Source organism: Ammospiza caudacuta, chromosome 12 (genome assembly GCF_027887145.1).
Source record: "Ammospiza caudacuta isolate bAmmCau1 chromosome 12, bAmmCau1.pri, whole genome shotgun sequence".
Lineage (NCBI taxonomy): Eukaryota > Metazoa > Chordata > Aves > Passeriformes > Passerellidae > Ammospiza > Ammospiza caudacuta.
Window position 1 is genome coordinate 13,947,207 of NC_080604.1, and position 27,313 is coordinate 13,974,519.

At 50.4% G+C, this 27,313-nt stretch overlaps 1 protein-coding gene across 2 annotated transcripts; it reads right to left on the minus strand.

The window, feature by feature from the left end:
• On the minus strand, nucleotides 1–27,313 carry FAM107A (family with sequence similarity 107 member A). 2 transcript variants are annotated; one of them, XM_058812960.1, is made up of 5 exons: nucleotides 27,166–27,313; nucleotides 16,286–16,349; nucleotides 6,762–6,936; nucleotides 3,593–3,749; nucleotides 1–3,190 (listed from the first exon to the last, which is right to left on the minus strand). In XM_058812960.1, exons 1-5 carry the CDS (start codon nucleotides 27,187–27,189, stop codon nucleotides 3,083–3,085), a joined length of 528 nt encoding a protein of 175 aa, XP_058668943.1. In that variant the 5' UTR covers nucleotides 27,190–27,313; the 3' UTR covers nucleotides 1–3,082. The 2 variants fall into 2 exon arrangements, with proteins under 2 accessions (XP_058668943.1, XP_058668944.1); XM_058812961.1 differs by lacking the exons at nucleotides 16,286–16,349; nucleotides 27,166–27,313 and adding an exon at nucleotides 14,971–15,108.

Consider the following 27,313-nt stretch of genomic DNA (forward strand, 5'->3'; position numbering starts at 1 on the left):
TTCTTCAGAAGTGTCCACATTAAACAGTGAGTTAATTCAGCAGAGGTGCATCACATATAGTTTAATATAAATTTATAAACACCAACACAGAATACAGACTATATACCACATAACCAACATACACAGTGCAAAAAACTGTCTTCCATCAATACTCTGATAATCTGTACCTTCTGGATACACTGGTTTTATTCAGGAACGTGCTTTAGAAGCATAGGGAAAAAAATTAATGCAAAAGAAATAGAGACACAAAGATAGCCCAAAATCTTCCTGGTGATACCTACACTGATTTTTTAGGGTGCCATCTCCTCACTGCTGTTCCATGAAGCTCAAGAGCATTGGGGAAAGCTGTACAGGCTCTGTGTCTGAGCCCAGCTGGGGGTTATCAGTTCAGAGGGGTGAGCAGAGCTGTGCTGGAAAATGCTGTGATGTTTAAGCCAGTACTTCAGCAGTGAAAGGATCATTTCCCATGTGCCTGGAGCTCTGGTCAGGGCTGAAGCTCTGCCTGCCCTGCTGTGTGCCCCAGGCACTGCCTGTGCTGGCTGTCCCTGCTGCTGTGTCCCAGCTCACAGCCTGTGGGGTCCTGGTGGGCAGCTGGGTCGGGGCTTTCTGCTGTCTCCCCACTGCTGGGAGGATTTCTTGTGACTCTGCTAGCCCAGCCTGAGTTAGGACAGTGTCACCCAGCCCTCCCTCACCCTTTGGGACCTCTGCTGGAAATGACCCAGACACCCCCAGCCACAATGACTGTGTTGTGTGCAGCCCCTCTCTGTGCTTGGTGGACAAAGGGAGACACTTTGATTTATTTTTCCCCTCCAGGTAATATTTGAATACTTTAGAAGAGCAGCAAAATCCTTTCTGCCTCTTCACTGCTGACCTTACTGGATGGCTCCCACCCAAGGACTTGCATAAATGCCCCTGTCCCAGGCAGGGAGAGCTGATACCATGGATTTCACTGGGGCATATGGAGCGACAGATTGCCTCTCCTGGAGTGCATTTCCATCCGTGGCAAAATTACAAATTAATTTGCTGAATTTTTTGGAGCTCTTTGATCAAGGTTACTTAATCTGTGCCATAACTCCTCACAAAACCTCAGCACAGTAATTCTGGCTAGTTACTTACACTGATGTTACCTATGGAGTATCATGCAGCACTGTTTACAGCTATATACAAGCATCCTTAGCAACAGTTTTTTGTCCTCGGAGAAATTTGGCTTTTTTTTCCCTGTGAAAAAATACTGGATGCTGCTTCTTTCTTATGGTTTTAATCATAACCTGTATAAAAAGCTTCACAGTTGGAAAGGCTGTTAATAGATCCTTTCAAATTTTGTTTGACCCATAGTGACAATATGCAATATGGATTTCTGAAATAAAATCATGTTTAGAACAAGCATGTGAGCAAGGGCTTTAAAAACTACAGCAGAGTCAGTGCCATGGGATGGGATGCTCAAGGATTGAGGCTGAGTTAAGGGCTTTTACAGGCCAGTCTGTCACAGAAGCTCCATAGCTGTGTCACTGCTCTTGACACGTGATGTGGCTCAGATGTTTTACTCAAGCTGCCAGGTCAAGCAGCAGCCCTCTGAAATAAAGCATCCCACTGCACCAGGAGACTAGAGAATGGGTTAGTAACTTTTTTATAAATATGTATAAATGCCCAGTTTCCCTTAAGTTACATAGAGATCCACTGAGGATGTGGATAATAAATGTTGATTACCCAGGTATTACCTGCCCAGCTGACGAGTTCTGCTGAGGCTGTTCAGGAGCCAGTGTCCAAAGGCAGTCGGTGAGTTTTGCTGTTCAGGCTTTGTATCAGGGTTGGTGTGAGAAGCAAGAAGCTGAGATATTCCTGAAAACACACTTCTAGCTCTAGGTGTGGATATCCCAGGGCACAGGTGCCCTGTAAGTGTGACAGGCTCTGTCCAAACATGGTGCAGATGCACCATCCACCTCAGCCTGGCTACACCAGCAGCAAGAAGAAGCTTTGCAAAGTGGCAACTGCAATGAGGCAGCTCTGACCTCTGGAAAAGGGGATGAGAAGCACTGACAAGTGGTTCTGCATCAGGACCTACATGCCCTGTACCCCCTGGTGCCCACAGGTACCACAGGGTGGTTAACAGGAAGCCTGGCACCCGTGGGACGTGACCACATCACCCCCTCTCCATCACAGGGCATTTCTGGTGGGTCCCTATGGTAGCACATGCCCAGCTGCTGGGAGAGAGGATGAAGCTCAGAAGTGCAGGGGCAAGAAGCTGTTTGTCTGTCTGTCTGTCTGTCTGCATCCACAGGGATCTGCTGTCTGGTCACTGCACACTTCCATGGACACCTGTGCTGGGAACACTCAGTGTTTGCTTTCTGCACAGAGCATTTGCCTTCCACCTGGGGAGTTGATGGAACAGCCCAATGTATTTTCTGCCTCATCATGGAACTGCCTAAAAAGCCACTTTGAAATGACTGAAATGGTGTCTAAAGGTGCTTGTGAAGTACAGCTGCACCTGCCTGTGCTGCTCTGGTTAGGGCACACAGAGGTTGGTATTTCTGATGGTACAGGTGTGCTTGCTGAGACACACAGCTTGACTGGCACACTGGTGCAAAGCCAGTGACCCTTGGGGAAGCCACTATGGTCACTTGGGCTGTTCTCAGTAATACACAGATTGTCCCTTTTAGTTACCAGGTTTCTAGGAGGCTTTCCAGAGCTGCAGCTGCCCTCTTGTCCCCTTGTGCCTGGCAAATCTGCCTCCACAGAGAAGCAGGAGTCCCCCAAACTGTTCCTACACGGACTTCCCTGTTTGAAATATTCACTGTGACTCTAGAGTTAACCAAGAGTTAGCTGGTGGTTAGTGTGCACCCACAGTCTGGGGGGGAAATAACACCATTCTCTCTGCATCCACTTGTGTGAGTACTTTGGTGAATACTGCACTTTTCCCACAGTGATTCCCTCTGGTCTGGGAAAACCTTTTCTGTGCCTTCTACTGGAGCAAGTGTTAATAACTGCAAGAAGCCCCAATGTTGTGGCTGGGAATGTCCACCATGTACAGAGATTTCAGTGGGGGTGTTGGCCTTGGCAGGATCCCTTTGGGTTTTGGCAGAAGCTATGCTGCTTTCTCGCCCCCTGTCACCGTTGATGTTCTTCTCAGGTTTTCCTTGACTTTAATGAATTCTGGTGCATGGTCTTCCTGCTTCTCCTGCTCCTTCTCCAGCTGTAAGAAAGAATTCTTTGTGCACATGAAAAGACAAAAGGACATCAACTACATTAAAACACAAGGTTTCATTATTGCTGGGTCCAGTTATTATTGCCCAAAGCAGTTTATTATTCCCCATGCAGTTTAGGGTGCTTTGAACTGGGAAAAAAACCCATGGACATTGTGTGGGATCCAGAGGAGACCCAGGGTGAGTGGTGTGCAGTGGGGTCCTGGGTGAAGTGGTAGATCCCATTGTGGGGATGGGAGTGCTGCAGCTGTGTTGGGCAGCAGTGGAAGATGTACATTGTATGGAGGGGTAGCAGTGCTATAGCTTGGGTTGAGCCTCAGCCCACCCATCTCCCCTGTGCCTTGTGTCAGGTGGTTGGGTTAAGCCAAGGATGGCTGAGAGCTCAGTTCTACCTGATCCAGCCTCTGGTGCCTCTTTAATAGCTCTTTTTCAAAAGGAGACTGCAATTTCTTTGCCTCTTCCTCTTCTTTCTTCTGCTTGATGAGCAGGTCTCGCCGGCGGTGCTCGAGCACTCGCTGCAGCTCTGGCTTGCTGTCCACACCCAAACCTCTGTGGATAAAAAGCAGATAAATGAGAGCCAGAGCATCTACACCTGGGGAGTAACCACTGCCAGCCTGGCACCCCAAAACTTGTCTTGGCCCTAAGTGGAAACACGGGAGACCTGTGTTCCATGAGATCCATGGGAGATCCATGAACCAGCCTTGACCCACAAATCCATCCATAAGTTTTGAGGGCATTTGATGGTGCCTTGGGCTGCCTGCTTGGGGTGGGCACATGTTGCTGTTCGTGTATGGCCGGTTTGGTGCTGGAAGTTCGTCTGATCCCATTGCACGGGGGTACCAGAGCTTTCTGTGTTGGGTGTGGAAAAGGAACCTTCCACAGGCTCCTGCTGTTAGTGGTTTTAGCGTGAAGATTCAGCGGCGCTGAGAACATGTGCAATAATGACGATTCTTTTCCCACCAGCAGGGGTAGTCATTGGGCTGCAGTAATTGTCCTGGCGGCTCCTTCCTCCCCGCGCTTCCCATCTGAAGCTCTGAAGCTTTGCTTCATCTGAAGCTTTGCTTCGGAGCTGAGGGCCGACGATCCCCCTGCTGACATGGATAGTTGAGGATCAAGAGGCCAGAATGAACTGTCCTTTCCTTCTGGAAGCCGGAGGATTGTGCCTGACTCCCCTTTGGCCACCTGATGCATCTCAGGTGAGCCCCTGTTCTGTGAGGGGGGGGATCACGGGAAAGGAGACACAGCAGGGCCATGCAGGCAGGGCATAAATGTGTGGCAAAGAGATAGAAGGTGTTCCCCGAACAAATTTCAGAAATCTCACACTTTGGATATTGCCATACCTGAAGCAGTTATGGGTTGTTTGGTTTCCCTGTGGGTGCAGGTCTGTGTTGAGAGAGGAGGGCACCTCCCCATGCCTGTGCTAAGGGCTTGCCCAGGGTGCCCTGGGCTGGGAGTGCTGTTCATGTAAAGCTCCTCCTCAGCACCAGAAGGTTGGCTGGTTTTGGCCAAGGCTGTTTGAAAGTAGAGGCATCAAACCCCGTGGGCTGTGGATTTCTTGGCAGGATAGCGGGTGCTGAGGTGGTACCTCACATCATGAGAGGCTGAACTGGCAGGAGAGAGGAACCACCCTCTCCAGGTGCAGCAAACCTCTGCACTGTCACTGCATGGCTGGGGCTCAGTGCTTGCATCCTTCCAGTACCACTTTTAATGATACTTCCTATTGTAATTTCTTTTTTTTTGCTTAATGACAGGACAAAGTTCACAGCAACATCAGTGAAGGCAGCCATAGCCTTGGCCCCAGAGCTTTCATCATGCTTTTTGAAGCAGGAACAATTTGGATGCTGCAAAATTGCTTTTCCCAAGGCTTGAGAAGGAAAACCTGCTTTGGCTTGCTGGAGACACAGCTTGTAATGTTGCTTGTAGATTTGTTACTATTCTTTGATTTAATCAGCCTGTGTTAGTGCCCAGAGGTGTTGAGTAAGATAAGGATTTTGTTACACAAGCTGCTGATTTCAGTTGCTTCTCCCTGCTGCTTGAGGGGGAAAAACCAACCAAAGCAGAAACAGGAGCAGGTCATAATTCCTTCTCTCTCCCCTTCTCCCCTCTCTCCCTCAATGGTAATATTTACCAGGAAGCAAAACTGGTAGATTTGAGAGTGACAAGAAACCAGCAACAATGGACTACTTTTTGCAGTAAGGTTTGTTTCACGTATTTGCTGAAAAATACATGGGAGGTCAGAGCCAGAACAGGTTTAAACTGATGCTTGAGAGGGGCCACATGAGTAGGTGGTGCAGGATGCCTGTGCTGGAGCTGCCTCCTGCCAGTACAGGTGCCACATGTGGCTGTGACACCGTGGCAGGCACAGAGCTGGAACACAAAGAGCAAACACTTTGTGTTTGCCACTGTGATCTGGTGCTGCAGGGTCTGCACCTCCCTCACTGCCATTCCTCTCTGATGCTTCCGTTCCATCATGGTTAGACTGGAACAATGCTCTGTGAGGTCAGACAGTGCTGGTAGGTGACCCTTTAAACTGGGCAGTATCACTAGGGAGGAGATGGTCACTCTCAAGCCAGAGACTTTTAAAAATATCTGGCTGGTATAGTGACATCTGAGAAAGGTCCCTGTAATTCTTCTGATTCTGGGAAAATCAAATCAAACCCAAGCCCAGCCAGTGCCAGTATTGATTAATGCACCCTGCTGGCAGGCTTGATTGTTCACTGAATTAATATCCGTGTCTGCTTCTTGTGATGGCTGCAGTCCTTTAGAACAGAGGCTGTGCTCCTTTTAATTAGGCAGCCAAAGAGCTATTGTGTCAAGGTATTTCAGGGTGTTCAGAAAATGTCAATAAAAAGCCAGCAGACTTTTTGTTGTGCTTAAAAGCCTCTGAGCCAAATATGATTTTGTTGCACTGATGTTCAGACAGTTGCCACAATGGAATGATGTAGTTGTAGGTTCTTGATCATTGGAATGGTTTTCCTGATGTTGTATCTGTACCCCCAAAGAGTTAAATTGGGGTGAAGGGGTAGGAAGTCAGGAATAGGAATTCTAGCCTGTCTTTCCCCATTTGATATTTAGGGAGTTGCTGAGTAGCCTTGTGCAGATGATCTCACTTTGCTGCTACCTCAGCTTTCAGTGGCTGCATCCAGCCTGCACCTCTTCCTGCCTTTGGATTGACCTTCAAGTGCACAGGAATGCTGTGCATTGCTGGGGACTTGGCAGATCAGTGACAGAGACAGAAAAACCAGAAAACCTCCAAGGGACACCAAAAAGGGGCTGCAGGGATGCCCTGCATCTTCCAGTGCTTGTGACTCTAAAAAGTGCCAGCCAATGCTTCAGGATGGCAGAGTGTGGGCTTTTTGTTCTATTTTTGTAAAATAAATGGTCACATCAGGGAAAAGAGGAAAGGATGCAGCCAAAGAGGAGAAGACACTGTGTTTGCAAGTGAGGGGATTTATCCTGCTGTTCCAGCTTGCACTCTGTCACTGGGTCCTGTGCCTCAGCTCCTCTGACAGCTCAGCACCTCTTGGGCTGCTCCAGTGGCAGGCTGCAACCTCCCCTTACCTTTTGTGGTTCATCAGCAGCTCCCTGTGCAGCTCTTGATGGCTCTTCGAGGCTTTTACAGGATTTAGGAGCTTTTTAGGTTTGATGAGGTCTGGGTTTCCATCTATGTAGTCTGGGTGAGTCAGGATATTCCCACCATCTGGTCGCTCCCGCTGTATTTCCGTGTACATCGATGCTGGAAGAAAAAATGAGGTGTTTGCATGAGAAGTCTCACCCTGCTTGGTGTGAGAACCCCAGGAAAGACAGAGGAGAGGAGCTGCTGTTTGTCCTGGCTGCTTGACACCATGTCAGTGTCACAGTGCATGTGCTTCCATGTGCTGGTGTGGGATTTTTAGAGGTTTTAAAAAATACTCCCTTCGAGTTGTTGATGAGACTCATATTAATTAAATCACTTAAATTACTTGCCAGCCACTCACTTCAGTGGTTGCAAGAATTTAGTGCCAAGGATTAATTAATGCAAGATAGATCTAAGTAAAACTGGAAGCAGCCATGGGTGTAGACTGTGTTGAGCTGCTGCTTTGGGCGTTCTGGATGGGGTTGTTGGTCCCATAGCACAAGGGGATGCTGTGGGATTTAAGGGGCTTCTGAAGAAGTCCTGCTGTATCTGAAACCTCTTGTCAAGGAAAGATTTTACTGATAACCTGCTGACCTATTAATCAGGATTGAGTCCAGTGCCAAGAAAAGCATCCTTCGCCCATGCAGCCTGTGATCATGCTGCAATAATTTGTATGTTCTGGATGTAAGAACAAGAGCCCACTGTTTTGGAAGGAATGGCAGCTTGGATTTCAGGCAAATCACAGGACATGCTCACTGCTGGTGTTTTCCAATTCCTTTACATTTTCTCTTTACAAAAAACTCCTATACAGAGTGAGTGCAAAGCACAAGTTATAAGACAAACTGCATGTGGTGGGCTGTGTCTTTAAATGAGAAGCACAGTAGGTCTGCCTCCAATTACTCAGTGTATGGTCTAATCAGGTGCTCAGAAAGAGCAATTTATTCCTGACTATTCATTTGAACAATTTGGAAGTTTACCAGCAAAACCCAAAAAAGTCCCAGGAAAAGGGTGTAGGCAGCTTCATGTATTTAAGTGTCTCATTATTACAGCATTTTTTGAGGCCTACTGTGAAGTTATATGGGTTGATGGAGCTGGAAGAAAAACAGTTGTTCAGTAATGTTGCCTCTTTCTTTTATTTCAATCTCATGTATAAAAGGAACAAAACCTTTTTAAAAGAGAAATCAATAAAAAAAGCCAAGAGAAAGCAGGCTAGGCCATTCTTTCACAGTCAGTAAGTACTTAAAAATGTGAAGTGGATTGCAATCAAACAAAATTGTGTAAGGAATAATACTGCTGAAGAAAAGATTCAATATCAAACAACTTCTCATTGAATGTTAACGTGGCCAGTGTCCTACTGATTTGGGAACAAAGGCAAACAAATCAGAGCCCATTACAGGAGTGTAATTGGGGTGAATAGTTCGGTGAATATTTAGAGGGTGCTTGGAAGCTGCAACCAGTGATTTTTTGTATCACATTATTTTCTCTAGGATCACACATCACTGCTGGCAGAAGGGAAGGTGGTGTGCTTTGATGTTTGGTGGCAAGTGCCAGGCTGACTCAAACCCTTGCAGGGCTGGACTCCCCAGGCTGAAACTGGGAGCTCAGCTTTGCCTTCCAGAGAGATGCAGGGACTGAAGAAGGGTTAAGGCAGTGCAATTTCATGGCTAATTTTTGTTAGATGAAAGCCAGGTTTGGAACAATGAGAAAACATATCAGATTTTCACTGGGGTAAAATGGCTTCATTTTTTTCTTGTATTTCTCTTTTTTTTTTTTTTCCTTTCTCCACAGAAGAGGCAGACAAAAGACAAGGAAGGAAAGAAGGTACAAAAACAAAGGTTTGTTTTGGCATGAATGAAGTGGTTAACCTCCTATTTCAAATGGCAAAGCTATGTCTTCATTTTCCAAACAAAAATGTGTCTCCATGGAGTAACTTCAATAAAATGCCAGGTGTTTTTAATGGAAACACAGGTTTTGGAAGCTGTGCTAATAGACTGGGCTCAATGTCACCTTGTCATTCCACTGCCCTTTCCTGCTGTTGCTGTGTAGTCCAGAGCTGCCTCCAGTGACACAGATGCCCACAGTTGCTTGTGTGTTGGTACCAAGTCCTGATGCCTGTCAGGAGAAGGGTTGGGACATGTCCCTCCTGGATTTTCTATCTCAAATCCACTTGATGTGCTCTGCTATGGGACAATGCTGTGAGTAGCGAGCATGGAAGGATTATGCAGCCAACCAAGCCTGAAGGACCCACCTGAGTGTGTAAATGGCTGAAACTCAAGTGGCTTTGGTATTTTCCTCTGGACCAATTAGCTCTTGGGTCCTGTTGCTAAGCTGTGCTAGCTCTTGGGGCACTGGTGCAGCACTGCTATTTATTAAATACTGTTTTCCTCTGCCTCCATGATGTATGGTTTTCCTTTTGCAACTCAGGACTAGGAGTCCCTTCTTCCCTACCCCCAGACCCAGATCCTTGGAGATTTGCTTGAGCAGATTTTCTTTCCCCACATCCACACAGGTCCAGCACCTAGCAATGCATACACATGGAATGGTGTCATCCAGTCCTTCAGTCTTGTGGTGTTTCCCCAGACACCCAGGATCATCAGGGAAGGGCCCCCCTTCTGTCTTATGCAGCATTTTGTGGGAGCACTGTGGTGAGCCTGGAGGTTTTGGATGGGCTAATGTGGTTATTTCCAGATTGCAGTAATCTAACACTGCATGACTGAAAGAGCAATTTATCAACCTATTTCCTGAAGGCAGATAGGGAACTTTCCCCTTAAACTAGTACAAATTAAGAGAAAAACTGGGAAGGAAGGAGTGGGAGGAACTGATGGAAGCTTTTTCTGGGCTGGTTCTGTTGAACCAGCATGTGAAAGTCCTCATGAGGACTGCAGTTTGCCTCAATAAACTGTGGGGGCCAGGACACAGCAGGTACCTCTGTGCTTGGTTTTCATGGCACTAAATGTACCTAGGAGTGTGCAGAAACCCACCTCGAGGGTTTGGCTTCCTGTGGGTGTCTGTACTGCTGCCTTGGGGACAAAGTCAAAGCCCTGACTGGGACTGGAAGGAGCCTTGAACCTCTCTACAAGAATTTAAACCTTCAGAAGCCCTCAGCCTGAACAATTCAAGGAATGTCTTCATTTACACTGAGCAGAAAAATGAGAATATAAAAATACTGGCATGTCTGGAGCACAGCTTGGGGCCATGCTGAGGGTAAGGATGGGGCATCCTTTCTTTGCAGGTTGGCAAATAGGAGCCAGTGCAAAATGTTTGTCAGGGAGTAGATCTATCATCTCTGAGACCTGAGGTAATGCATGTCCATGTAACACAGACAGAGTGCTATCAGGCTGCTTTTTGTCATTATTTATGGTGCTGGAGGTGTAAATCAAGCCAGGTCTCTGCAGTGGATTTACAGCAGGATGTCTGTTTTTGCATGATTCAGCTGCAGATCAATGAACAAGGCTCTGCCCTGGCACCTCGTGGCCAGCATCATAAATCAGCAAAAAGTGTTGGACATTTTTATTTTGTTCTTTGCAAGATACAAACAAAAAACCACACGTGGATGTTAATACCCCCTGCTGTCTAAGGAAGACAATGTGACCTTTTAAATAGGTCTGCTTTGGAGTGTTGTTTATAAAAAGTAACTCTGTTTGCTTCAAAAACTCAGGTCTTTGCTTATTTTTAGGTATTTTCCCTTTCCTCATTTCTAGAAGCTCAAAGCTTTCTAGGGAATATGTGTTTCCAGCTGCTTTTCTTTAGAAAAAAGCAAGACTGCCAGGATGAGGATGCCAGGGCCCCTGGCAGGTACTTGGCCATCACACATGGAGTTATCTCCTCTCTCAACCATAGTGTGAAACGAGCCTCCAGTCTCTATTAGTTTTTCAGGAGACCACACAGGGAATTTTCAGCATCTTTGAGGTGCCCCAGGGAGCAGACACCCTCCTGCCCCAGGGTGTGGGACTGACTGGAGGAGAAAAGTGACATTTTAATATCTTGTTCTGTTCTGACCTAAAGCAAAGCCCAAATTCCTGCTCGGACCACCTGGAAGCACTTATAAATCCCCCAGTTCCTGGGAGAGGTGCAACAAAATCATCACTCTGCAATCCTGGGACAAAATTTTTCCACTTCTGACTATGCTCAGCCACAATCTTTCTGGGAAACAGGATATCAGGCAGCTTTGGTGCAGCAGTAAATACTTTTGAAAGCATGAATGCTGCAAATTTACATTAAATATGCTCTACTAGGAGTGTAAAACAGGGTGTGCTGCTTGAGGTGCTAAGTGGTTTTAGTGCAGCCCCCCAGAACAAGGAGCAAGGTTTTAGCCTGCTCCTGGAGAAGAGGAGGAGGGAGAGGACTGGCTCATGCCCAAGGACAGGCATTGGACATGAGGGTTTGGCCACAGCTGGAGCTGGGCTATGCTTCCTTTGGCTGCTGCTGCTTTTTGGTTTTCCCTCACAAGGAGGAGATGCCCTTCACAGAGCATTTATTTAGGATTAAGCAATTTGTCTCCTGGTGGTGGATTGCTGTGTGAGCCTCTCTGTGTCAGGGCTGTGCACTGCTGCTGGCAGCCTGTGCCACCTTCCTGTGGGATGGAAATAATCCCCAGGAATGTTAGAGGGATTAACAGTCCTGGAAAGGGCAGGTAACCTGAGGGATGCAGCTCTGCTTAGGCTGCCTGCATGGCTACAGCTGTTCTTTACAAGGGAAAAACGAAACAGGTTGGAAGTGGAGTTAATCCATAGCTGTTGGATTTAGAAAGCTGCAGAGTGGAGATCTGGGGTCCTGCCCAGCACCTGTCAACCTGCACCTGTACAGGACAGCAGCTGCTTTTTGCAGGTTTCTATGTTAAATGCCTGACTTGTGTTTTGCCAAGGTCTCCTGACATCCTGCCCCCTGTGACATCTCGTTTTTCCCCTGCCCATCCCTCAGCCCTTTCCCATGCCACCTGCATCCTTAAACTGCAAAGCTGTCAGTGCTGCCTTCTGCAGCACAGGTCAGTGTTCAACTTCAGCTGGAATCTAGAAAGCAAATGTGGTTCACAGTGTTTTATTTCTGCTGTCTGTGTCATCTGAGAACTGAACTAGAGCATCTCAGAAGAGTTTTTTCAATAGGGCCAGATGATTACCAAACTGCTTTTGTTAAAAATATTGGATTGGCATCCATTTCTGGGCAGATAATGGGCCTTTGTGTAATGCCACCCATGTAAAAACAGTGAGAAGGCATTATTCTGGGAATGGGATCTGCACTCAGGGGACATTGCTGCTGTAACCTTGTGAGACCCTGTCACTTGGTAGAAGGGACAAAGCTGGGCAAAAACCTCAGGATGTCCAGGGTCAGAGCCCTGGATCTGGGTTTGTAAAACCCCTGATCCAAGAGACCACTTCCTGAGCAGAAACGATCACTTACAACTGTGGTTACAGGGAAAAACCTCCGGTTTTCTGGATGCCCAGGATTTATTTATGGATGAGTCTTTTTTAAAGAACCAAGAAATTAATGAAGGGCTGCTGACAGCAGCTGGTCATACACGTCCTGCAAGCCAGGCAGCTGCAAAACCAACACAGCAGTGTGGGCCAGCAGAGCGAGTTTAAAGCTATTTACACAAGTAGCCTGAGCCTGGGGGCTAATGCAGGTTTCTGACACTTTTAACTGCAATTATGGGGGGGAAACCATCCCTTTTCTGAGCCTCAGACCCGAACAGCACCCAGTCCCTGGGAACCCTCTTTTCCTCAGGGTGAGAGAGCTGTCCCTCACCCCTCTTGGGAAGGCTCAGAGGAGCAGGGCCTGCCCTCACTTCCCACAAGAGTTTGCATGTGCAGGTGGAGGTGTGTGGGATCTTTAAACCAGCCTCTGTTACTTTTAAACTCTTGTATGCTTCTCTGTTAACCAAAACTTAACTTTTTTTTTTTCATTTTAGAGTATGAACTTTCTGTCAATGCATTTCCAGTGTCTGAAGTGCAGCTGGAGTTTGCCTCTACAGCTTTTCTTGTGAGAGAGTAATGGCAGAAGAGGTCATGCTATATGTTAAGTCCTACAAAGAATGAAGCTGAAAGTTTGTCATTGGTTTTGGATTCTTCATTGATGGCACTTGCTAATTTGCATGATTTTTCTAACATTAATTAGCTGAATTTTAAAAATACAGAATAGGTGGGGTTGGCAGAATGGGAAAGAATTCCATGTCGGTTTCTGAAAGCCCCAAAGCTTTGTCTGATGTCAGCAGCTTTCAGATGTGCACCTGCATTGTAGAGGATCATCTGCCGGGGGACAGGAGGTTTGGCCTCAAAGTTGGGCACTTGTTTAGGAAGCCCCTTTTGCATGGTTGGTGGATTCAGGGCAGAGGGAGGTACCTGGATGTGGGGGCAGCTTGATGGGGAGGCTCACAGTGCCTGGATACCCACAAAATGTGCCTTTATCACCCCAGTAATCCGTGTGCTGCTGTTACAACAACCTGGAACAAAATACCTGTAATTCACAGCAGCCTAATGACTGCTGTGGCTTACTGCCCTGGAGATGGAGGATGGTGATATTAATAATGATACTAATAATAATAATGATAATAATAGTAATAATGTGAGCCCAAAGATTGGCAGATGTTAAACATTACTCTCCCTGGGTGTGATGGCAGCAGCTCCCACCCTCACTGTGATTTTCCTCTCCTCTGGCTCCAGCTGTGCCAGAGCTCCTCATACCAATGGAGCTGGCACGCTCCCCTGAGCTTGTCACCAGGCGACCGTGCCTCTGATAAATGATAGGTGTGTTCTGGGAAGGAGTCAAAGAGCTTTTGTCTGCTTTTAATCTATAGTTTTAAATAATTAAGCAAGGCTAATTCTGGTATTTATAATGCAATAGGGTGAGTGTAACTCGATGTGGCTGCTGTGGGAAGCAGTTCCCAGCTATCAAGTGGCTGCCTCGGGGCAGCAGGCGCTCACACCCCAGGTCCCCTTGTCTCCACTCAGCCTTGACGGTCAGAAATAAACCCCACGGGGTCACAAGGTCAGAAAAGGAGAGAAAACCCTGATGGAAATGTAAAACAGGGCTGGGGGACACATCCCTGCAGCTCCCAGCACTGCTGCCACGTGTCACCACTGCTCCTACCTCTGTGTCTCTGCTGAGCACATGCTGGGGATGGGGCTGCTCACCTGTACAGCCAGCGCTCCCCTCCAGTACAGCCAGTGTTCTCTCACTGGTGCAGCCAGTTTATCCCCAGTCTCTCCAGTTTGTCCCCAGTCCTGCTTGCCCTTGCTGAGCCCCTGCCAGCACCGCAGCCCCAGCCCCCAGGGCTGGGTCCCCATTTGCACCAGCTCTGCACCTGCCTAAGGGAGCACAGATTGCTCACACATTGTCACCGGCCATCACCCCAAAGGTAAAGGACTCTGAATGTCACCATGGTCATCTGCTGAACTTTGCATTCATGCACATGGGTTTAGAAGAGAGAAATCCCACCAGGTCTGAGGCTTGCCCAGCATTCTGGCATGTAGAAGTTACCAGTTGGAAATGCTTGTTATTGTCAGGCAGCAGCAAGAGCCTCTCTGCTGGCAGGCAGGACTGGGTGTGCTGGTTAATTATTTCCTTTAATTACCTTGGACTGTGATAAGCAAAGATAGCAAGGCTGGGATCGTACTCTGTTAGCAATCAACAAGATTGTCCCATGCCTTTTACAAGCAGCGTGTGGAACACTGGTTTAGTTTTGTTTGACAGTGGCAGATGCTTAGCAGTCTCCCTTGACAATGATAAACTTAGTTTTAATATCTCACCAAATATTTGCTCTGCACATTTGCCTGCCAATGACAGAGATGCACATCAATCAGTAATGAATGCTTCAAGTTAGTTCAAAGGTATTTTGTTAAATAGAGAAAATATCCTCCCATGTTGATTTGTAGGGATTGCGTTAGTCCCCTCTCCAGCCCAGTGCCTTTTCCAGGAAGGTCTGAATTGCAGGATGGGTATTCTAAGGGAACTTCTTGTGAGATATGAAAGGCAGAAACAGAAGGGCAGCTTCTCAAACAGCTACAGAAGTGTTAAAGTAGCATGATATGGCCAATAAAATTAAAGCCGGGTCCCAAGTCAGCTGTGTACGCAGTGCAGAGCAATCCCAGGGGGTGAAGCAGCCCGTCCCCATAGAAGGGAGTGCAGGAGAAGCGGGGATCCCCGGGGCCCGGCCCTTACCTGATTTGCGCAGAGATGCCCGGGGCAGCCCGGGGGGCAGGTGCTGCCCTGTGCCCCACGACATGGAGCTGCTGCTGCTGCTGCTGCTGCCCCGGCAGTCACCCGTGTGCTTTTGGCCGCTCCAAGGCAGTGCCCGGCTCCTGCCGGGCCCGTGCGCTGGCAGCAGGGACACAAGGTGACGTGGAGGTGGCAGCTGGTCCCTCCCTGCTGCTCCTGCCACCCTCCGGGACCTCCCGAGCTCGGCTGGCAGCAGCCGCCGGCCTAGCTCGCTCCTCGGTGCCGCCCTGAGAACTTCTCCCCTCGGCTCCTCGCTGTGCGAAGGTGCTTTGCCAGCGCAGGTGGAGGCGCTGATCCTTTCCCTCCCCAGAGCAAAGAGCTCTGTGCGTGCCCGGGCACCGAGCTGCTGCTCGGCACAGCCGCTGCTGCTGGAGGAGAGGTCGTGTCCCTGCTCGTGTCCCTGCTCCACCGAGGACCAATTCTCCTCAGCGTGCCTTAACCACGCTCCTGGAGAAATCAGATCGCCCCAGAGGAAGCCGCACGCCCACTCTCTTTAGCAACCACTGCAACAGCCAAGCCGGCACCAGGGCAACCGCTCCAGCTATCGTGATTATTCCCTGGCATGTTGCAACACCCTGCCATCCACCAAGCGCTGCACGGCCCCGGGGAAAGGGCTGAGAGAGGGACAAGCAGCTCCTACACGGGGCCACGGCGTCCTGGTGGCATCAGAGCTCCTGTGATGCCACAGCAGCTGCCCTATGTCCCATGCTGTTAGAGGCAGCCCCTGCCTGAGCTGGGCTTCTTGTCTCCATCATTACCATGGCTGGAAGGTGCCATGGTGGCTGCCCCTGAATTGACACAGCTTGGGAAACCAAAGGCTGCAAAGGTGGGGGAGAAGAAGGGGTTAAACCACTCCAGCGACTCCTTTTGGCTCTTCAAAGGGTTTTAGTGTCCCAGGCCCAGGAGGGTCAGGGATGAAGCAAAACCATTTCCGCACAGAGGAAGGGCATAGGGAAGGCTGGGGGAACCACTGGGGTGCCCAGTGACCTTCACACTCTGTGGCACCCGAGGGTGTATTGTCCAGGCCATGTCCTGCCCAGACACTCCTGGCCCTGTGAAGGACTGGAGGAAGAAGCCAGGTTCTCACCAACACAGGGGTGCTCTTTCACTGGCACCTTTCCACAGTTTGCACCTCTCCACATCCCAACATTTCCCCCATCCCAGCCAAGGGCTCAGCAGCACCAGGGGTGAGCCGAAGCCCCAGCCCCTCCCAGTTTGCCTCCAAAGCTGAGGGTCAGCATGGGCTGCTGGCACTCACCTGAACTGCCACTCCCTGGCTTCTTGCTTCCACCTGGACCCTTGGACTGAAGGGAATATTCTTTCTGGAAGAAAAGACAAGAGAGAAATGAGAAAAGACTGTACATGTATTGCTCTATCACAGGAAATGAAACATAGGAGAAGTTGCCAGTCCTTTGCTACCAGAGACTAAAAAAGAAAATCACTATTATTTTTAACCTCCTGACCAGGAGCTGTTCAGTTTAAATGACATGGGGCCTCAGATGCAGAAGAGGAGAGGCAGGCTGGTCCTTACTCCAGTGTGTGTGGTGTGCCTGTGTGCTTGTGAGTGCAGTCTGTCTGACCTGTCCAGCTGTGGATTACTCACAGGCAGGGTTTGGAAAGACCCCACACAGCTTTTGCACCTAAACCAAGGCTGTGACAAAGGAGAGGCCTTTAAGTGGAGAGGTTGTGCAGTTTTTCTGTTCAAGCTGTGATCTCACAGCCCATCTGTGCCCCACGAGATCTTCATGGCACAACAGACTCCCCTCACATCATGCATTGTCCTGTGGCCTGGCTGCTCATTGCACACTCCAAAAATACCATTTGGCTCAATTTGAATGGAAAAGGAAATGGATACACATCTGTGCTTTTCCCCCTGGGTCACTTTGAACAAGTTTCAGGTCTGTGAGTTCACTGGAGATGTGTCAAAGGGGGAAAAGAGCATTGATCTAAGCCTGTTTTGAGCTCCCAAGGAAGTGTGGTTATGGCTGGTGGATGTGGGAGTGGAAAACGGCTGTGATCCATCAACATCTGCTTTTAACTGAGTAAAATCAGAAAAAGGCCAGCCTGACCAGCTTGCACATCTGGGCTCCTCTCCTGAGCCAAGGGACTTTTCATGGCAGAGCTCTTTTCCTGGGAGCTCCCTGCAGAACAGTTCTCTTTGCTATCTAAATTAGTAAGAACCCCCCCTGTGCTCCTGTGCCTTTGAGATGAACAAAAAGCCTTTGTGCTGCCCCTGCAGCTCCATGAAGGTTACTTTGTGGGGGTGGTTGATTGCTGGCTGAGATTTATCTGGAGTGGCTCCTGCAGACAATGAGTTGCATCATTCACCGGCTGCCCTGTGTGTCTTAGGAAGTGGCTCCATGTCCTAGGAGAAGGTGACACAGGGAGCGCATTCCAGCATCACCCATCTCCTGTACATGGGATGGCCCCGTGTGGCTGGGAATGCTGCAGGGGTTTGGGGGGGGAATCTTTGGGGGCATCACCCCAGAGGAGCGAGCCCATGGTGTCCCTGAGTCAGCAGCTGGCACACCCAGGCAGTTCTGGCATGGCTCTGGGATAGCTCTGGAACAACTCTTTGACATGTGTGGCACAGAGGGCTCATCCCTTGGGACTTGGGATGCTGGAGGAATAACATGGTTTTCTTGTTCAGTGTGCATGTAAAGAGAAAATAATGCTGCACCTGGAGTATCACTGGTGGGTGTCTGTATGGTTATTAATAAATACTGGAAACAGGAAAATGGTTCTGGAGGAGCCCACAGCCAGGTTCTTGTTACCAGGGCTGTTCATTAGATGGACTTCTAGCTGCTGAGTTACTGTGTTAGTGATGTTGGCTGCTGGCTATCATCTCTTAAACCAATTGCTGTGGCACCAGGAGCTTTCTGGTGTGGACATGTCTCCTGTGTATTAAAAAATCCCAGATGTGTCACGCCAGTTCCCAACAGCAACCCTGGCCCTGCCTGGATGTGCAGTGCTGCCCACTGATAGGAGTGCAGTGACAGTGACAGTGTGTGCCTGCTGAGGAGCCTGGCTGCAGCTGTGAGAGAGCAAAAGCTCTGCCTGGATTTTATTAAATCTCCACTCTCAGCCCTCTCAGCAGGGTTGGGATGGCAGCATCACTGCCATCAGGCTCCCAATGTGCAGACAAAACTTTGCTCTGCTCAAGTCACCCAGGCTGGACTCAGAGGCAGACAGCATTTCACCTCCTGCTGCAGGGAGGCCCTGGAGGCTGGTTAAACATTTGCTCTGCTGAGTTAATGCTTGATTTGGGCTGAGGTGCTGCTGGTGGTGCTAGGGACTGGCTGTGCAGCCCAGCCTGCCCTCCCACCCTGTGGCACCAGCTCCCAGCACAAACTCTGTGCAATGCCAGTACAGCCTCACAAGTCATGCTGGTTGCACTGTGCTGGTGACCTTGGTGGTGCAAAGCCAAAGGCAGGGGATGTGTAGGCTGGTCAGGCCATGCTGGGTACCCTGTCACCTCTTGGCACAGGGTGGTTGGTAACACACTCCTGCTAATCTCCACTTGAGCCATTAGTGTATTTGCTGAGCAGGACAGCTTCTCCTTGCACCTCCCCAGCTCCCCAGGGCAGTTAATGATTGCCCAGGTGATGGAGACTTTTGCCTGCTCCCTATGGGGCAAAGCAGGGTATGGCACCAAGTCCCCAGCCAGCTGAGGGACAGGTGTTACAGTCAGAGGCTTTAATTTGTCACAGTGAGGGCTCAGATGGGGAGTTTGTGTTGCAGTAAGTGGGCAGAAAATGCCTGCTATTTCCCAAACCCTTGTATTTCTGTGTGAAAACCACTTCTGTGTGCAGTGTGACTGCATCTTGCCAGGAGTGAGAAGCAGTAATAAAATCTAGTGTCAGTAACACTGTGCCCCTCTGCAGCTGAGCAGAACAGTCCTGGAGACATTGCTGAAGGGACCTGCAGGCAGCTCCTCCTGCCTGGGATCCCCATCCTGCTCTGACCATGTCAGTGAGGACAGCCACTGTTTCAGCTGGAATTAGCCTGCTGATTAAGTGGGTTAAATCCCACAAAGCAACAACACAAGGTATAAATAGTAAGTAGTTCCATGCTTTATATGCACTACTCTGTGTTACTCCCAAACATCCTGGGCACTTCTGTGCCCTGGCAGGACTGTTCCTGGCCTTGACTTGGATGCACAGCAGAGCTGTAAATCTCTGGAGGCAATATCACAGGCATGGGCTGCTTTGAACCACCAGCTCTAACCCCAGCCCTCCTCCCTGGCTCCCCACTAGGGGACTGCAATGCTCCTACTGGACCTTAAAGCCAGCCAATTTGAATAAACCATTAATCAGTGTTATTTGTCCCACGTGTGGGTGCTGTGGTGTTTACTTGTAGCAGAGCTGACAGTAATTTTGGACTCTGTGCTCTGACAAAGGAGGGAAAAGAGCTGTCAGCATGGTCAGAGTGCCAGCCATGGAGAGGGTGATGAGAATGGCTTCAGGCAGGTTCAGATCAATACAGCTGCCATTAAGAGGCAGTATCAGAGCATTTGTATTGCACTATAGCCAAAGTCTGAGCTAATGAATTAGGTAAGAAATGGCTGCAATCTGATCAGGGTGATAAAGACGAATAAAAGTGGGCAAAATGTCACTTGGGCTGATGTGACTTCAGGTCACAACCCACAGGTCTGGTTTGTGAGAGAGACACCATTAACAGGGTTAGATGTTGCTCAAGCTATTTAGGAGTAGATGGACTCAGAGAAAGGTACTTTGTCCCTAAGGTGCTGTGACAGCTCCTGACATCGGTGTGCAATTAATGACCACATCCATTGATTAATATAGTCTTATTGCTGAAGCCAGAGACTTTGAAAGGAGTTGTCATGACCTGGAACAAGGTTCATTGATGCCTGGGAGACCGAAACCAGCATTTCTGTTTGTGATGAAGCCACAAAACCTGTGACTTAGAGGTTAACTAAACTGTTCTCTACCATTACTTTTGATTAGCCCCAAATACCTTTTGCTGTTTTCGGTGCTCTGTATGAAAACATCTTGTATGTTTTCATATGCCCCTGGACTCTGAGATGCCATCTGAGCTGATCTTGCCCAAATCTCCTGTGCTATTGCTGAATTTTGGTCTATCTCTGCTCATTTGCAGCAGCTGGGACTGATCCAGAGACATCAATGAAGTCATCCACTGGAAGGAACTTTAGAGGATTAGTAAGACTTTTTCCCATCTGTGATGTCAGTGCACAAAAATCTGTCAGCTCCATTGTTTTGCTGCAAAGTCCTGCCATGTGAGGTGCTGAGGCTGGTTTGATTCAGCAAGCTGGGGCTCATGTTTGCTGGGATGACACTGTGAAAATCAGCAGCACAGCCCAATGCCTCACACTGCTGCTAATTCCCTGAAGGCCAAAGGAAGTGCTGCAGTTTGGATGAATTGCCAAAATTTCTCGAGAGCTAGGAAAGGCAGTGTGACACCCTGGAGCTTGCAGACTGGTTGTGCCTTGCTGGTGGTGGTCAGGGTGAAGCTGCTCTCAGGATTATTGTGAGAAACTGCAGGTTCCTGTCTCTTGCAGAGGCAGAGCAGTGCCGGGTTTGGGAGGGTTCCTCCTTGGCAGGGAGCTTGACTGTGCACATTCCTGTGCTCCCAGCTCATTGTGGGACACTGCTGCTTTGGCAGGTTCTGCAGTTGGGAGGGGCAGCTCCCAGGAGTCGGTGTCCAGGCACATCCCATCATTCCTGGGCCAGCAGCTATAAAATCTGCTGCCACAGCACTGCCCTTGTCATGGCAGGGGCCTGGAAGCCACCACAGCATCCAGTCCATGCCTCAGCCCAGCCCCATCCCTGTCCTGTGCCCGTGTCCAGCCCTCCATGCACACCTGCCCAGAGGGAGCTGGCTTTTCAAACCAAGCTGGGCTTGTGTTACTCCTGGTCCCTGGCCACAACCATAGCTGATTTCACTATCATATTGCAAAGGACTCTAAGAAATATCAAGTTATTGGTGTAAGATTTCATTACTGGTCTTTTGACCTCTACAAGTCTGCAGCTTTTCTTGGGTTGACGTGAGCTGAGGGCAGATGCATGTGGCCACTCTCACGAGAGCAGCCAGCAGCCTCAAGGATATTTTGACCACAGGAATTTGTAAATTTGGGCTTGCAGAAGGGGATCAGGCTGAGGCTGACACTCCTCAGCTCCTATGCCAGTGACTGGGAGCAGCAGCCAGGTGGCCACTTTGCTGCCTAGTGGAGTAGAAAATTGTAAATGCTTCAGATAGTGCTTGGTGTTATTTTATTCATAAAGAACACACAATTTGACACAGATGAGTGCTGTGCTGACCCCTGCCTGCCTTTTTCACCAATGTCATTCTCCCTCCCAAATCCCTGTGGCCCCAGAAGGCAAGCACAGCCCTCCTGTGGTGTGAAAGCTGGCAAATCGAGTCACATCTCTCTGATTGTCAACAAAAAAGGGAAAAAAACCCCAAACAACTAAAGCAGGGAGGCAGCAGCATGGGGAGGGAGGCTTGCTGGAGCTGCCAGCCCTGGGGCAGGGAGCCTGCTGGAACTTCCCACCATGGCTGAGCTAACCCTGCTCCCAGCACACGGCTGGGGAGGTGGAATGTGACACACCAGAGCTCAGCAGAAAATTTCCTGCAGATTAATGAGAGCAATCAGTGGCAGGGCTCAGCCCCACAGCAGCCCCTGCACAAGGCTCATTTGTCAGCACTGGAGCTGACTGTGAAGGCTGACATCCCACTGAGAAGGGCACCAAGAGGCTCTTGGCACAAAGCAGGGCAGAGCACACACCGATGGACCAGCTGTTCTGCCTTGGTCCCCAAGGACATCCTCACTTCAGTTCAGTGCTTTTTAAATCTGGTCCCTTGCAAAGTGCAGAGCACACACCACCTCTGCATACCAGGACAAAGCCAAATTGTAGCCCTGTTCACTGCTGGAAATTCCTGTATTGCCCACCTCAGTGCTGTCAGCAGTGGTTAAAAGTTGTTGCTGCAATGGATGAACCATTTTTGATGTGTCTCAGGAGCTTATTCCTGCCCTGTACTGGAGAGGTGATACCACTGCTGATTTGAAGGACTGCTCCACTATTTCTGGGGGTGCTGCTGATTGCACAGGAAGAACATCAGTCACTGGCACAAAAGGGATCCAACAGCTTTGGAGTGAATTGTTGTCATGCTGCAGAGAGACCATTAAGACACTCTAAAATGCCTTGAAGAATGTTGTTTTGCAAAAAGTGAGGCTTATGCCACATGATTAATAGGGAGAGTGTTTATTTCTGGCACAGTGTCATGCTGTCCTAGACCTGCCAGGCTGCAGTGGCATCATCACTCCATTTCTCAACTAGGGACCATATGTGAGGGGCCAAGGATAAGGCTGCCATCAGAAATGTGCTCTTATGACACCCCCTTGTTGGGCTCTTTACCTGCCCAGGGTCACTTCAATTGGTCCTTACCTTGGAAAAATGGAATTTGTGAAAAGCAAGGGCAGAAATGCCCCAGCAGCCCCAGGCAGTGCTGGTCAAAGCAGAGTGGGGTCTGACGCCTGCAGTGCCAGCTGGGTCCTGTGGGGAGGAGAGCCCAGGGGAAGGGGCCAAAAGGGAGGAGGTTTGGCTGCTGTCTGGGATGAGAGGCCACCTGCCAGGCTGCAGATGCCACCGTGGGCTGCAAATGGAGGAGGCAGAGGAGGAAGACATGAAGCATCCCTGTTAATGCAGGGTTCAGGAGGAGGCAGCAGATGCCACCTAACCCCCCAGGAGCAGAGTGAACCAGTGAAGCCTTTAATTACTTTAATCCATTTTTTATTTGAGGACTGCTGAGCCATCCCAGAGCCAGCTGCAGCATTTCCCATGCATTGCTGCTCTTGGTCTCCCTGTGAGCACATCGTGCACCTCCCTTCAGTCTGAGCCCTCTCCATGACTCCCGTGCAGCCCCAGTGCTGCAGCAGCATTAGCCAGTGTTGGATAACTCTGGCCTTGCCATGGAGGGGCTGGCAGCACACTCCTCTGTGTCCTGCCCAGCACCCCCACCCATGGATCAAACCCTAGTGCTGCTTGAAGGCAGAGTTTCAGCCTGGGCTAGCTGTGTCCAAGTGAGCTCCCTGTCTCACTGAGCCCATTTGAGCTCTCTCAGCACCAGAATGCCAGCCTGTTTGGAGGCAGGGAATGGGTGATGTTAGGTGTTGGAGCTGGTTTGCTGGTGCTGTCTGCATGCTTGGGATGGAGAAGTAAGAAATCAAGCTGTGGTCTCATTCTAGGAGCTGGAGCAGCCCCACTGTTTGAGTAATGAGTTTGGCCTCTGAGAGCTGGGTGCTACAGCATGTTATTCACTGCAAAAGGTACAAAAACCCAGAGCAGTGTCTCTACTTAGAGTCCCCATGTGTCACCACCTGTGGGACCTTAAAGCGTTGAAGAAAATGAAGGCAAGAGGCAGGATAAAGTCACTTTAGAGGGCTTCTGCGGAGGTTTTGGGCCTAGCCCTGGCCCAGCTCTCCCACTCTGGACTGTGCTGTGTCAGACAGATGACAGGACTTAGAGATGTTTGCTGTCTCATGGTGCAGAGCCATTATTTTCTGGGTGTGTGTTATTTTTGCCCAGAAATGGATTTTTTATCACTAATGTCCCCACTCCTGAGGCACTTTGGGACTTCACTGCTGTGCCTCTCATCTCTGCCCCCATAGCAAGGCTTGTTGCAGGCAGCACATGCAAACCCTTCTCCCCAGGAAGCTCAATGCTCAAGGACACCGACACATTGTGGTTCCTGGTTGCCGTCTGGTTTTTGGGTTGCTCCTGGGGCCAGTGCCACCAAACAGCCTTTGGCATTCTGTGGCTGTCAGTGGGATTTGCTCTGCTCAGGGGCCTTGGCACCTGCAGCCCCTCTTGCTGATGGGGAACAGCCCTGGAGCCCTGGGTGAGGGGGGGACAGCCAGGGCTGCAGTGTCACAGCAGGCAGGGTTGGTCCCTTGGAGGGATCTTGTGCTGCCTAGGCACAGGGACGTTTTCAAACAGCTGGCAGGGACACTGGTTACCAGCCTTCTGAAATACTTGTCAGGGAGAGCCAGGAAAATCCCCCTGTGCCTGCTGCTCTGTGCAGTGTGATGGAGCACAGGTGTCCTAGCTCACTGCCTTGGAGAAATATTTCCTCCCAACTGAGAGGGGCTGCTGGACCATGGGACTTCTTGGGGGGTCACAAGGTGCTGTCTGTTTTAGATCTCTTTGTCCTTCTGTGGCACAGGCTAAAACACTTCTCTGGCCACACTGTGGGGATCCCTCACTAGTGGGGTGAATCATGGTTGTGGGGAAATCCCACCAGCAGCTCCCAGAAGTGCTTGTCCTGTCCTGCTCAGATGGAGGAGTTTTAAAGGGTGTTCTCAAAGCCCTGTTTTCAGCATGGGCAGCCAGGTGCTGTGGTTTGCCTGAACAAGCAGAGCCTCTCTCCCTGGCACTGGCGTGCTGCCTCTTGTTGTTCTAACCAGCCACAGAGCAAAGCTCCCTGCTCAGCAGCAGGGCTAATCCAGGCTCATCTGACATTAGTGTAAACTGACACTCTTGGGAATTTGGGGACAGAGAACTTTCCCTGGGGAAACAGCCACTATGCAAACTCTGCCTTGAGAAAACGTGGAGAAAAGAAGTGGAGAGGTGCAGGTGCCTGGGAACAACCTCCTCCTCTGCCACAGGGTCTGGAGCATCTGCCCTGGCACCCTGGGGATCTGCTGCTGGTGAGGCTGTGCTAGCAGATTATTTGAAGTATGTTTGCTGAGGTTAGAGGGATGTCAGCTTCACCAGTGCGGCAGAAGCCCTGCAGAGCAGAGGAATCAGCAGGGAACCATCACCAGCTCATCACACAATCAGCACCAGCTCTGCAGCATGCACGAACCAGCCTGTGGCAAAGTCCTTGCCTTCCCTTCAAGAGAAGGGCAGCCCAGCAAAATCTGTGTCTTGCTGGAGCCCTGCTGTTGGCTTGGGCCCACAGAACACTGGTGATAAGAGAACAAGGGTTTTTGGGACTAGATGCAGCCTTTTAAAGGAAAAATGTCCCTGGATTCATGCTGGCAGCCTTTCCGGTCCCTTTGTTGTGGAGCTGGGGATTGCCTTGCACTCCACAATCCACTACTGTAATCCCCTTGGAGTGCTGCTCTGGACTAAGCCTGAAAGAGGTGCAGCTGAGACTGCTAATGCAGGCTGTGCTGGCCAGGGGGCTGAGCCCTGCTCTGTGCTCCTTGTGAGTCCTTCTGGGCTGCTGCTGCTGACAGATGGGCTCAGCCCTGGCAGCTCCCTGAGCCCTGAGCTGTGCCTCAACTCCCTGAGCCCTGGTTCTGCAAGGGCTGGGGCAAGGGGAGCTTTCCTGGCACCTGGGCTCATCCTGCTCTTCAGGAGAGCTGGATCCTGCTGTTCACACCCACCCTGGAAAGGCAGCAGAAAGAGTTGTCGTGGTTTCATCTCCCATCAGCATCAGCCCAAGGGTAGAGGAGCAGGAGCTGCCAGTCAGACATCCCTGCTTGGTGCCAGCTGGGCAGTGGCACAGGCTTTTGTCAAGCCAGGCAACATTTGGGAGGCTGAAATGGGAGAGACATCTCTGACCTTTTGGTACCCATGAAAGTAAAACTGCCTCAGCTTTTAGGAGCTGCCAGGAAGCTGCAGAGCCCGAGCTCCCGGCAGCATTTCAAAGCCAGACCATTCAGTGCCGGGCTGTGGTGGGATCCTGGTGTTTCAGAGAGAGGGAACAGTGGGGAAAGCTGTCCAAAAGCAGTCTGGTCTGGTGGTCAGGAGGCAGGCAGGGGCTGCTTTGTATGCAGCGGGGCTTAGCTGGGTGGCACTGAGCCAAGCCTGACCTAACCAGCTTATTCCCTGCTTCCAGTAATGCCTCTGCAAATGTGCTGGGGCCTGAAGGTCAGGGCCACGTGAGCAGGGGCTGGGGATTAGCTGTGGGCAGAGCATGGCTCCTCCTGGGTGTGTGGTGGTCCTGAGCCATGGGAACAGCCAGGGCTCCTGTGTGTGCCAGAGCCAGCCTGGCCTCGGTGCCTGGGATGGGAGCTGGAGCAGCCAGGGGCTGGCTGGGAGCAGCACCTCCTGCACCTGGCACTTGCCAGAGCCCAGAAAAACAGATAAATGTTTACTAGTCCCACTTCAGCTCTGATTTTCCTTCTGGGTGTTGGTCTCACTGGCCACTGGGCTGCTTTTTCACATACTTGCCCTGCAAGGGTATCTAGCTTTGGTTTTGGAAGAAAGTCCAGCAAGTTGGCAAAATTCTGAAAAGTACTTTGTGCCTGTACCTCTGAAAGCCACAGTCATGCTCAGCTGAGTGTGAAGGGTCCCTGCTGGGGCAAAGGGTCACTGCTGTTCCCATTCCAGTGAAGTTATTACCTAGTGTGGTGCATAAATATGTTTCTCTTAGAGCTCGAAGATGAGCTATGGAAGTCTTATTCCAGACAGGGCATTGCAACTGAGCGGGGATGATGCATCTCTAGGCACTGGTGTCATCAGCCATGGAAGCAAAACGACATGCAACATCCTCAGCACAGCCATCTCCAGGCACTCTGCAGGGCTCTGCCTCCATAAAACTGTTTCCATTTGGAGCTGTTTGACCTCCCTCCCCAGGGGATTTGGAGTACAGGGATACGCGGTTGGTGCTGTGGGACCAGGACCATCTCCAGCCACTCTGCAGGGCTCTGACTCCATAAATCTGTTTCAGTTTGGAGCTGTTTGACCTCTCTCCCCTGGGGATTTGGGATACACATTGGTGCTGTGGGACCCGGCCCAGCCCCTCCCTGCCCTGGGAGGGAGCTGGCACCAATTCTTCCCAGGCCAAGAAACACTCAGGGCTTGCTGTGCCCTGCATCTCAGGAGACATCCCAGAGGCTGCTGGAGGCATTCAGAACAAATCTGACACTTCTCCTCAGAGAACCAAACTTTGTCCGCCCTAAAGCCACGCTTGCCATGCTCTGATCCCCTCCTGGCTGTCCCGAAAGCCCCGGCAGACCCCGGGGCTGAGCCCATTAGCTGGAATTACTTAATCCGGCCCTGACGAGTGGGAGCGGGTCCGTCCCTTAATCCCGGGCTGCCAGCGGCACGCACGGGGCGGATGGAGCCCCACGTGAGCCGGGGGTGCCTTCTCCACCCCATCCCAGCCCATCCCAGCCCGAGCAGAGCCGCCCCGGTGCCCTGTTACCTTTTTGCCGTGCGAGGCCCCCATGGCGCGATGGCTCCGGCCCGGCCGCGGCCCCGGCGCTCCCCGCGGGCCCGGCCCCGTCACTGCCGGGGACAGCGGCGGCCCCGCTGCTCCCGGGCCCTCCGCGGCTGCTGCGGGAACACCGGCG

Excerpts from the sequence above, each read along its gene's own strand:
- FAM107A (XM_058812960.1), bottom strand. The coding sequence starts at position 27,189 with ATGGGGGCCTCGCACGGCAAAAAG. Across the intron at positions 16,350-27,165 it reads GGGCCTCGCACGGCAAAAAG|AAAGAATATTCCCTTCAGTC; the intron begins GTAACAGGGCAC and ends CTTTTCTTCCAG. Across the intron at positions 6,937-16,285 it reads GCCAGGGAGTGGCAGTTCAG|CATCGATGTACACGGAAATA; the intron begins GTGAGTGCCAGC and ends TTTTTCTTCCAG.